The following is a 13,220-nucleotide window of genomic DNA, read 5'->3' as shown; positions in this document are numbered from 1 at the left end:
TCCAAATTGAATTTGCAATTATATAACGTTCACTTAGCGGTGACACAGGATTTAGCCCCATTAGAATGGCAGTCTTTTTATCAACACATGGAACACAAATTAACATACGCACTTAGTAAGAAACAGGATACATTGAATAAGAAATTGAATCATTTAATAAACACACAAATACGTCGTAGTAAACAAACGAAACAAGAACAAATTAAGGGCCCATCGGACAATGTCACTCCCACGGTAGTTAACTTGATCAAGGTAAAATTTACGGAAGGAGAGAATGACCTACTTAAAAGGGGTCCAAAATACAATTGGCCTAATAAAGATAGAGAAATAGATATCATTAACACAGTTGCAGAAGCGGAGGCGAACATATCAAAACTCCCACGCGATGTACAAGATGAAGTAAGATTGGAGTTAAAGAAGAAATTACCCAGACTGGCTAAAGAAATTTATTCCAATTTTGATCCCAAACAACAGAAAACAATAAAAAACATGAAATCGAAAATTGAAGATAACAATATTATAGTAACCAAGGCTGACAAGGGGGGTGCGATCGTTTTGATGGATAAAGATACATACATCAAAAGAACTGAAGATTTTTTTGATAATAATAAATACACATTAGTAACAAAAAATCCGCTAACTAAAATTCAACGCAACTTAAAAGCCTTACTTAAAAGATCCACATCTCTCTTTACTGAACAAGAACAATTAAAACTTGTCAATATGAATCCTAGGCTCCCGGAAACTAGAGCTATGCCCAAAATACATAAAAAAGATATTCCGATTCGTCCGATTATCAATTGCCGTAATTCTCCCACGTATAAAGTCTCCAAATACATTCACAATTTTTTGAAAAGACATTACACTTTTAATAATAAACAACCATTAAGAAATTCCATTGACTTGTGTGACATTTTGCTTGGATTTGGCGTACTTCCAAACCAGATGATGTGTTCGTATGACGTAGTGAATATGTTCCCGAATATTCCGACAGATAAAACTGTTAATATCATTCATGATAATATTTGTAAACACAGTAATCTTAGTAAAATGGAAGTAGAAGAATTCACTAGATTGTTAAAGTTCGTATTAGACAATAACTACTTCACATTTAACAATAATATTTATAAACAGAATGGATTAGCAATGGGTGACCCAATATCGGGCATCCTTGCCGACATATTTATGGATTCAATCGAACACAATGAAATAATAGCAAAAATTAAAGGAATAGATTTATGGTTGAGATATGTAGATGATACATTTGTAATCATAAACAAAGATGTCACTAATAGTCAAGAAATCTTCACGAAAGAGGACGAAGTCGATAACTCATTGAATTTTCTAGATATAACAGTTACGCGTAAGGTTAACACTTTTGATTTCCAAATATTTAGAAAACCGACACAATCATCTACAACTATAAACAATTCCTCTTTACACCCGAGTTCACATAAACAAGCATCTTTTCACAGTCTAATTTATAGAGCATTTAGAATCCCTCTATCTCCCATGAATTTGAAGAAAGAATTGAATTATATTAGATACCTCGCTAAACAAAATGGTTTCAAAATAGAAATGATCAACAAATTAATCAATAAAATTAAGAACAAATTATCTACGAATCTGATACCAGAAAAGACCAATAAAACTGAGTATGCTACATTCACTTTTAATAATCCAGCTATACACCAGATTACTAGCGTATTCAAGAAACATAACTTTAATATAGCTTTTAAAACTACTAATACTAACCAGTCCATATTCTTTAATCATAAAAAAGTTAATTATGATAAGAATCGTTATTTAGGATCGGGAGTATACAGACTTAAATGTACTCAGTGTAATTTTTCATATGTTGGACAGACTGGGAGAAATTTTATGACAAGATACATGGAACATGTTAACGCGGAAAAACATAGGAAATACTCAGCGATGAGTTTGCATATGAGGGAGACTGGCCACAGATTTGAATCCATAGAGAAAGACTTAACGATAATTAGAAACATACAAAAAGGAAGAATGCTGAATGAATTAGAAAGTTTATACATCTATTTAGATCAGACGTACAATAAGCAAAAGAATCTCAATGAAACCACGGACAATAAAAGTATGTTACATGAATTAATGCCGAAATTATTAAAGTCAGTTAGTTCGAATAAATTTAGGATACCTAATATATTTAATTCTTCAAACCCTAATACTCCTCCCATACCTACAGATATTAGGCCTACTTCCAGCAATGCAGTTGACTCCGCCCCTTTGTCAGCCTCGTCACATTTGACTCCACCCATCCTCTCCTCCCTTCCGCACTCCCCTATTCCTTCCCCTCCGAGTTCGCTACCGCCTCTGCAGCACAGTTATAACACCAGACTTAGAGCCAACAGACGGGCAGCAACCAACTCAACAGTAGTTAAGAAATAACAACTTCCACTTACATGTAAGTCCTCACCTGTTTCAAAATTATGTAAGACTGAATTCTCTCCTTACGTTCAATTTCTTATTTCTTCTTTTCCTTTTCTTACAGAAAACTTATTTCTGCATCTGTTGACATTTTCTGGCAATGATTCAGCCATTTTATTACCTACCGGTGCTAACGGCCTCTTACAATTTTTCAATAGATGCTTCTGCCTTACTTACTACGAATTTCATCAACGGCCTTGAAAAGATTGTATTCATGACAATCAAGTTTATGCTTGTGTACATGCCCTCATGTCGTTGGCTTTTTATTACTACCACTTTGATTTTCCAATATTTTATATGAACTGTTTTAATTCGAATTTTAATAGAAGTTTTAGTCTCTGACAAGATTATAGTTTAATCATAAGACAGTTTTCCATTAGCATCTTTTTATTTTATCATTTTTCACAATTTTATTGTTCTGAATTTTAAGAACAAACTAAACTTTTAACTTCCACTTTTTATTTTAGTTGTATTTTTGATGATTGTATTTAACGTCCACTTTTAATTTAGTTGTATTTTTGATTATTGTATTTAGGCTGAAGATGCCCTTAATTGAGGGCGAAACATGTCCCATGTAACTAAGAATTTAATTATGTAACAACTATACGTGATAATATAAGTATTGAATAGGTGGAATAAATTAAAACACCTTTATCATTGTTGAACTGTTAAATTTTCAATACGGACCTAAAATGAGGTTTATAACATGTAATGTGACAGCCAACCAGGCAAAATGTAGATTAAATAAGTTTCTCAATCTGAAAATGAAGATTTGTAAGTTAGGAAAAGATTTAGCTTTTCTTAATGTCTGAGACTAAAACTTGTACCTACTTTTCTAAAATCAACACAACGTAAGAACATAAGCAATCCAAGCCATAATGTAACCCAAAATAAGGTAAATGAATTATGGCTTAAAAATGAAATCAAGGCATATTACAGGAAGAAGTCCAAATTGAATTTGCAATTATATAACGTTCACTTAGCGGTGACACAGGATTTAGCCCCATTAGAATGGCAGTCTTTTTATCAACACATGGAACACAAATTAACATACGCACTTAGTAAGAAACAGGATACATTGAATAAGAAATTGAATCATTTAATAAACACACAAATACGTCGTAGTAAACAAACGAAACAAGAACAAATTAAGGGCCCATCGGACAATGTCACTCCCACGGTAGTTAACTTGACCAAGGTAAAATTTACGGAAGGAGAGAATGACCTACTTAAAAGGGGTCCAAAATACAATTGGCCTAATAAAGATAGAGAAATAGATATCATTAACACAGTTGCAGAAGCGGAGGCGAACATATCAAAACTCCCACGCGATGTACAAGATGAAGTAAGATTGGAGTTAAAGAAGAAATTACCCAGACTGGCTAAAGAAATTTATTCCAATTTTGATCCCAAACAACAGAAAACAATAAAAAACATGAAATCGAAAATTGAAGATAACAATATTATAGTAACCAAGGCTGACAAGGGGGGTGCGATCGTTTTGATGGATAAAGATACATACATCAAAAGAACTGAAGATTTTTTTGATAATAATAAATACACATTAGTAACAAAAAATCCGCTAACTAAAATTCAACGCAACTTAAAAGCCTTACTTAAAAGATCCACATCTCTCTTTACTGAACAAGAACAATTAAAACTTGTCAATATGAATCCTAGGCTCCCGGAAACTAGAGCTATGCCCAAAATACATAAAAAAGATATTCCGATTCGTCCGATTATCAATTGCCGTAATTCTCCCACGTATAAAGTCTCCAAATACATTCACAATTTTTTGAAAAGACATTACACTTTTAATAATAAACAACCATTAAGAAATTCCATTGACTTGTGTGACATTTTGCTTGGATTTGGCGTACTTCCAAACCAGATGATGTGTTCGTATGACGTAGTGAATATGTTCCCGAATATTCCGACAGATAAAACTGTTAATATCATTCATGATAATATTTGTAAACACAGTAATCTTAGTAAAATGGAAGTAGAAGAATTCACTAGATTGTTAAAGTTCGTATTAGACAATAACTACTTCACATTTAACAATAATATTTATAAACAGAATGGATTAGCAATGGGTGACCCAATATCGGGCATCCTTGCCGACATATTTATGGATTCAATCGAACACAATGAAATAATAGCAAAAATTAAAGGAATAGATTTATGGTTGAGATATGTAGATGATACATTTGTAATCATAAACAAAGATGTCACTAATAGTCAAGAAATCTTCACGAAAGAGGACGAAGTCGATAACTCATTGAATTTTCTAGATATAACAGTTACGCGTAAGGTTAACACTTTTGATTTCCAAATATTTAGAAAACCGACACAATCATCTACAACTATAAACAATTCCTCTTTACACCCGAGTTCACATAAACAAGCATCTTTTCACAGTCTAATTTATAGAGCATTTAGAATCCCTCTATCTCCCATGAATTTGAAGAAAGAATTGAATTATATTAGATACCTCGCTAAACAAAATGGTTTCAAAATAGAAATGATCAACAAATTAATCAATAAAATTAAGAACAAATTATCTACGAATCTGATACCAGAAAAGACCAATAAAACTGAGTATGCTACATTCACTTTTAATAATCCAGCTATACACCAGATTACTAGCGTATTCAAGAAACATAACTTTAATATAGCTTTTAAAACTACTAATACTAACCAGTCCATATTCTTTAATCATAAAAAAGTTAATTATGATAAGAATCGTTATTTAGGATCGGGAGTATACAGACTTAAATGTACTCAGTGTAATTTTTCATATGTTGGACAGACTGGGAGAAATTTTATGACAAGATACATGGAACATGTTAACGCGGAAAAACATAGGAAATACTCAGCGATGAGTTTGCATATGAGGGAGACTGGCCACAGATTTGAATCCATAGAGAAAGACTTAACGATAATTAGAAACATACAAAAAGGAAGAATGCTGAATGAATTAGAAAGTTTATACATCTATTTAGATCAGACGTACAATAAGCAAAAGAATCTCAATGAAACCACGGACAATAAAAGTATGTTACATGAATTAATGCCGAAATTATTAAAGTCAGTTAGTTCGAATAAATTTAGGATACCTAATATATTTAATTCTTCAAACCCTAATACTCCTCCCATACCTACAGATATTAGGCCTACTTCCAGCAATGCAGTTGACTCCGCCCCTTTGTCAGCCTCGTCACATTTGACTCCACCCATCCTCTCCTCCCTTCCGCACTCCCCTATTCCTTCCCCTCCGAGTTCGCTACCGCCTCTGCAGCACAGTTATAACACCAGACTTAGAGCCAACAGACGGGCAGCAACCAACTCAACAGTAGTTAAGAAATAACAACTTCCACTTACATGTAAGTCCTCACCTGTTTCAAAATTATGTAAGACTGAATTTTCTCCTTACGTTCAATTTCTTATTTCTTCTTTTCCTTTTCTTACAGAAAACTTATTTCTGCATCTGTTGACATTTTCTGGCAATGATTCAGCCATTTTATTACCTACCGGTGCTAACGGCCTCTTACAATTTTTCAATAGATGCTTCTGCCTTACTTACTACGAATTTCATCAACGGCCTTGAAAAGATTGTATTCATGACAATCAAGTTTATGCTTGTGTACATGCCCTCATGTCGTTGGCTTTTTATTACTACCACTTTGATTTTCCAATATTTTATATGAACTGTTTTAATTCGAATTTTAATAGAAGTTTTAGTCTCTGACAAGATTATAGTTTAATCATAAGACAGTTTTCCATTAGCATCTTTTTATTTTATCATTTTTCACAATTTTATTGTTCTGAATTTTAAGAACAAACTAAACTTTTAACTTCCACTTTTTATTTTAGTTGTATTTTTGATGATTGTATTTAACGTCCACTTTTAATTTAGTTGTATTTTTGATTATTGTATTTAGGCTGAAGATGCCCTTAATTGAGGGCGAAACATGTCCCATGTAACTAAGAATTTAATTATGTAACAACTATACGTGATAATATAAGTATTGAATAGGTGGAATAAATTAAAACACCTTTATCATTGTTGAACTGTTAAATTTTCAATAAGGACCTAAAATGAGGTTTATAACATGTAATCAGTTGCTGGTGTCGCTTGTAGTGAATACGCAGCTTTTTCTTCATCCAAAAAATGACAGTAATAGGCTGCATTAATTGTCCTTTGTTCGTGAAGAAAATACACCAGCAAAACGCTCGTGGAGTCCCAAAAAACGGTTGCAAACACCTTTCCAGCAGAAGGGCGTGTTTTGGACTTGACCAGACTGCTTTGTCTCTTCGCCGCCACTCCATGCTTGCTTGGTTTGGCTCTGGGGTGTAATGATGAACCCAAGTTTCATCACAAGTCACAATACAATGCAAGAAATCCTCTCCTTCCTCCCCGTAGCGATGCAGGAGTCTGACAAACTTCCTGACGTTAAGTTTTTTGTTCCTGGTTGAGGAGACGAGGAACCCATCTGGCAGACAATTTTCTGAAATGGAGTTCATCTCGGGTGATGGTTTGAACACTTTCGTAACTTATTTCTATGGCTAAAACAATCTGCAAAATTTTTATTCACCAATCTTCACCAATAATGTCACGAATGGCGACAATGCTGTCTGCAGTGATGCTTGTTCGTGGTCTCCTTTCATGAGGTTCATTCTCCACTGCTTCTCTTCCTGCCACGAATTTTTTTAGCCCATTCATACACTGAGGTCTGCAAAAGTTCCTCTTCCCCAAACTGTGCGGGGAGCAGTCTCAAAATTTAGGAAGGTTTGATGCCCTCTTTTGTGAGAAATTTGATAATGATGGGTTGGGCAACAGACGTATGCATCTCTTGCTCACTCATGGCGTACTGAAGCAGCCTAGCTCTCCAACGTTGTTTGCACGCGCACAAACCCCTTCTTCAGACACCCCCACCAACATCCTGGCAAAGCCCCGCCTCAGAATTATTACTAACAGCAGCAGCACATTTAAATTCCTGTTTATATGTGATCCACCTTTGTAAATGTAAAATAACTGGCTATTCTCATACGAAGTATTAGCTGAACGTTTAGAAAATACAGAAAACAAAAATATACCCCCAATGAAAATTTTGGGTGACAGGAAGTTGCACTTTTTGATACCAATAGCCTTATGATACGGTGTTTCTGACTCTTTGATGAAAAGCGCGTTACAGTCACCTCAACAAAGTAAGAAAATGACAAGTTAACATACCTTTCTTCTTCATCAGCATCATCCTCCATTGCATCGTCAATAGCGTCATTCATCATTTCTTCCTTCATATCCATAATTTCAGACTGCTTCTCAAATTCCTGTAATATCCTCTGGATCTGTGGTAAATTGAGTTGCCTTTAAGAGAAAAGAACAATAATACTTGTCATGTAATGTCAAAATATTACAGGTATTAACATATCAGTAAAATTAGACAGAGGAGCCCTAAATGCATATACAGGAGAAGATGCAGTGGCAGTTTCAGCAGGTGTGTTGGGTGGGCACAGGACTACCAAAAATTAGTCTGAAAAAGCACTATTTTAGAAAAATTTAACAACATGAAAATCAGGCAGAAAAGACACTTGCATAATAACTATTGTGTTAAAAAGTAGTTAAAAAATGGTTAATAACCATTTTGAGAACGAAATTAACATTATATAAACAGTATTTCATACCAATTGTAACATACAAACTAGAAATGCTGGTAACTAATAGGAGACAAGATAGTAAGATCTAAGCACAGGAAATGAAATTTTTAAGAACATTGGTTAAAAAGACAAGAAGAGGTAGAATTTAAAATATTAAAATCAGAGAAGAGCTAATATAGAACCGTTAGTACAGAATATACAGAAAGCAAGACTGAGATGGTTCAGACAGAATGGGAAAGGAACGGGTAGCAAGAAGAGAATCGGAAAGAGAATTTAAGGGAAAGAGACCAGTTGGAAGACCGAGAAGGTGGATGGACCAGATTTGGAAGGACATTAGAGAAGCTGGATTGGATGTGACGGAAATAATGGAGCAGGAAAAGTGGAAGGACAGAAAGGAGTGGAGGAGGCTTGTTAATCACACCCGGGCAACTGGAGTGGGACATTGATGATGATGACACTTATCAAAACATAATGAGAACCACTTACTAGTAATGCCATTCCTAAAGCATCCAGTTCCTGTTTATAAATGATTTGAAAATATTGCTCATAGAGCAGTGTTCTCTCCAGGACCTTTCTAATGGGCTGTTTTTACACACCGCCCAGCTAACATACGAGTTTTAGTTACATAATACTAATACATATTTGAGTCATTGGGTGCTCCAAATTAAAATATAAATACTGTAAAACTGTTCATTTAAATGATAAATCTTCATTATTGTCAGCATAACTGCATCGATTACAATAATAATTATTAAATTAATGTCGTAATGGTCCCCTTTCAATACTACAATATGCAATATTTTGAATTACATTAACTAGGGACTAGTTTTGACCTGGGCTGGCCATCTTCAGCCTTAATGTAAAACATCTAATAACTAAACAAATGTACAAACACACAATTGACATAAAGCAAATGAACAAATATACAATTGACATTAAAAACTGGAATGAAATTATGAGTAAATTTGAAAATAAATTAGGCTCTAAATTCTTAGCATCTTGAGTATGCTCATCATCCAGACTCTTTTTTTTTCTTCTTCTTCTTCTTCTTCTTCTTCTTCTTCTTCTTCTCAGTTCCATAACTCAGGTGGTTGGCAGTTACGAATGCCTAAATGGGCGATAGCAGGAAATATGTTCAGGAAGTTTTATAGAATAACACAAGGGGTTGTTGTTAGGTCCGCCCTGTCAATATTTAATACTTTAATACCTTTCATTAATTCAATATGTAATTTTCGTAAATGTTTCGAGAACTGCCATTCTCTTCATCAGTGAATAATCATCACAAGTCAAATTTCTCATATTCTAGGAAACACTTAAACTTAATTACATAATATAAAAACAGGAAATCATTACACATATAATATTAAAAAGTTCTGTTGTAAAGTAATAGTTAGCACTTAAATTGTTGTATCCTTAGCTATACACTGAAAGTTCATGGTAAAACATCGTCATTATCATAAAACAAACCGTCAATCGATGAAACCTCAAAATCTTCCCAGTTATTCAGATTAAAATGCAGTCCTGATATGGTTATCCTTCATTTCGTCGTTTACAATTAACTGAGTCTCATGACGCATTGGATTATGCAGCCCCTCATACTAAGTTGAGTAGAACCAAATAGTGTAATATGATAATAGTGGAAATTCCTGCGAGAAACTGGAGACACAGCTTCTACATGCCATCTAGCGCTTCGAGGAGATAACTACACTTGCTACTGCAGTCAGCTGTGTATGTTAGGCGTGTCACATTTGTAATTCAGATAGTTTTGTGCTTGTTATGTTATGGAAAAGACAGGGAAAGGAGATATTTATGCTAATTACAATGTTTTATTTACAAAAGAAAAAGTGATCGCTAGCCATTTTACAGATATTCTAAAAACAAAGTGCTGTGAGTATACCTGTTAATGTTTACGTGCCTGTCTATCTCTTTCTATTTATGTGAAGAGCAGAAGGGCAGATTTAGATGAAATTCTGAGGACCAAAGGACCAAAACTTTTAAATAAAGGCTATGTAGATTGCTCGGACCACTTCACAGGAAAAGATTTCAGAAACAAAATTCTCTTAAGTCAAGGGTATGGCATATGGTTAAATTTGTTGATACAGGAAGGTTTATATCGGGACCACCAAACGTGTAACATAAACTGAAAAAAAAGGATCATGGTTGTCTCTTGTAACCAGAAAAATCTGCAGTGGCAGAGCATGCTCCCTTTTTCCTTGACCAAGAAACGAAATTTGAGGAAACTACGGTTCTGGCTACTACATGAAGGATGAGTGCCTGCAGATTGGTAACAACTGCTAGATGAGGGAAGAAGGAGCTTTCAGAGTCACACTGCACAGGTCCTGGGAGAAAACGAAGTCAATGACGGCACTGTCACCTAAACTACAGGCACCCTCCAGCCAATCTTGGCAAGAGCTACTGAAGTGTGGTTGTCATGTTGGCATATTATAAAATCTCACGACGGCCTACTATTAAATAAAAAATGTCGAAGCTGGTCAGAAATTAGCTTGTCAGAGGCTGACAATAAATGGATGTAAAAGACCTGGGATTGATGAGGAGAGGGCCTGTTTATTTGAGAGAGTAGTGTTTGAAGACATGAAGACTGTCCTTGTCTCCTTTCTATTGTTTCCTCCTTCACTGCTTACCTATCACTGTGTTCATTCTATTCTTATCTTTCAATGAGTTACTTATTTTATTTCATAGTATCAGATAATTTTCACATTTTCTACAGCTAATAAGATTTCCAAGATGATGTCAAACAAGCTGTGAGCAAAGTTTTCATCGAAGATGATATTGTTGGTAAAAGTGGGGAATATTAAATCAGGTGGGCTGCTATGACAATGATTGGATGGCAGAAACTATGTATGAAGAAGTAATTTTAAATTATGTAGAATTTAAGGGACAAGAAATATTTCCTTTACATACTCAACAGGAAATGTCTCAAAAAATGTATACGCATGTTTAAGAATCGAGATACTTGTTTACAGATACCTCATAAGTCTAAATTGAACATTTTTAAAGAGCACATTTTATTGTACTAATCAATATGATTACAATATGAAATAAACACAATCGATCAAGCTGAAAATGTTCATGAGGGCAAAATGAGAAAAGGAGAAATATTGTGGTAATTACAACAACAGAGACTTTGTCATCCATGGCCTTCTGTTCGGTGTGAGGAGAACAATTTATTGATTGGTAACAAATTGAATACAAGGGTGGACAGAGAGATTAGCAAAAGGGTGCAACATGACAATGCATTTCTACCAGAGTGTAAGAAACCTGGAATAAGGAAGTACCAAGGAAGGCTAAAGAGATGTACAAAATGTATTACACACCCATACTGACTTTTGTGGCTGAGACCTGGACAGTGACAAGTTGAGAGTAGAATTCAAGCCAGCGACAGATTGAGAAATAAAGATGTCAGAAAGGAGGTCAGAATGGAAAATGTAAATGAGACAATTGATAGGAATCAATTAAGATGGTCTGGACATGTAAAGAGGATGAAGAAGGAATACCAAACAGATGATGGAAATGAGGTTGAATGGAAAGAGAGTGAGAGGGAGATGTAAAACAAGATGGATCGATATGATAAAGAGGAGTGCAAGAAGAAAAAGCCTGGACTGGAAGAGGAATGGTGGGAGGAGAGAGGAAGGTGGAGAAGTGCCATAATTGCCGCAACCAGGCAGGAACTGGATAAGGGGAAAGGAGACAATGATGAGCAAATGTACTGGTTAGTTTAGGGAAAATAAGAAAAACTTTGCTCCTTAGATGAAAATATTGTCGCTGACTTGGTAGTGATTATTTGACAAACAAATGTCATTCTTTATGATGAATTTGGTAAGCTGTCCCTGGCATCTTGTAGCAAAACAAGCACAAGCATTTTACAATAAATGTTTTCTCCCTCTGTAATTGAGTATGAGGGCAAGTAAATTTTGCTCTAATTGTCTTTAGGTTGGCACTATGGCGCTGTGTGCTCACCAGCCGCTAGAAGGTACAGTTGTCTACGTCTGTGGTAAGTTTCAGCGTTATCAGATCAGTACAGCCTGCGCTGTTGCAACGTAAAGATGGCTGCGCCACTCTCTGTTTGCACCAAGGAAGAACAGCATTTTGCAAACCACCTTTGGGGGTCTGAGGGTGTACCAGGAGTGGAAATTCATAGAACAGTCACTCGTCCACAAAATAGATGTTCCCTTCAGACTTATTGCTAGTGCGATAGGTTCTCCTACGTATGCTCTGGCGAAATACCTAAGCAAATTGCTTCAGCCACACATAGGACGTACTGAATCATACGTCAGGGACTCTCCGTATTTCATAAACAAGCTGTCAACCATAACCCTTCAACCGAATGCACTTTTGGTGAGTTTCGATGTGGAGTCCTTGTTCACTAAAGTACCGATTAACTCTGTCATGCCCCTTATTGAACACCTGTTCCCTGAGGACATTACTAAGCTATTTTACCACTGCATGACTTCCAGCTATTTCTTGTGGGATGGGAATTTTTACAAACTTTTTCCCTTGAAAGTCCTCTTTTGCCTGTAGTGGCTAATTTCTTTATGGAGCATTTTGAGGAGGAGGCTATTGCTTCGGCACCCGTCAAACCTATGATATGGTGGAGGTATGTTGATGATGCATTTGTGATCTGGACAGAAGGTCCTGAGAAACTTAATCTATTTCTAAACCACCTAAATCTGCAACATCCTTCAATTAAATTCACCATGGAGATGGAGTCGGATGGATGCCTTCCTTTCTTGGATGTTCTAGTAAGAAAGAAACCGGACGGCTCCTTAGGACATACCGTATATCGTAAGCCTACCCACACAAATCGCTATCTTCATGCAGATTCTCACCACCATCCAGCACAAAAACACGGCATTCTCACGACACTTGCCAAGAGGGCGAGACGAATTTGCGAGCCATCAAATATCCAGGTGGAGATGGACATGCTCAAAGTCACGTTCAAGGGTAATGGTTACAGCGATTTGCAGATTCATAGAGCCCGGCATCCCAGAGAAACAACCAAGCGAAGCTCACAAAAAATAGAAGTGAAGGGAACTGCCTACTTGCCTTATATTCACAACACCACAGATCGAATTGCC

The 13,220-nt window shown here is 35.6% G+C and overlaps 1 protein-coding gene across 1 annotated transcript in view; it reads right to left on the bottom strand.

Moving 5' to 3' along the window:
• Nucleotides 1–13,220, bottom strand: part of Vps2 (vacuolar protein sorting 2) — a 52,277-nt gene that overhangs the window by 27,558 nt on the left and 11,499 nt on the right. The window contains exon 4 of the mRNA XM_067143631.2: nucleotides 7,700–7,834. Coding sequence (XP_066999732.2) covers nucleotides 7,700–7,834 — 135 coding nt within the window. The remainder of the gene's footprint in view (nucleotides 1–7,699; nucleotides 7,835–13,220) is intronic.

This window comes from Anabrus simplex, chromosome 3 (genome assembly GCF_040414725.1).
Source record: "Anabrus simplex isolate iqAnaSimp1 chromosome 3, ASM4041472v1, whole genome shotgun sequence".
NCBI lineage: Eukaryota > Metazoa > Arthropoda > Insecta > Orthoptera > Tettigoniidae > Anabrus > Anabrus simplex.
Note: the sequence above shows the minus strand (reverse complement) of the source record. Positions and strands in the feature narration are given on the sequence as shown.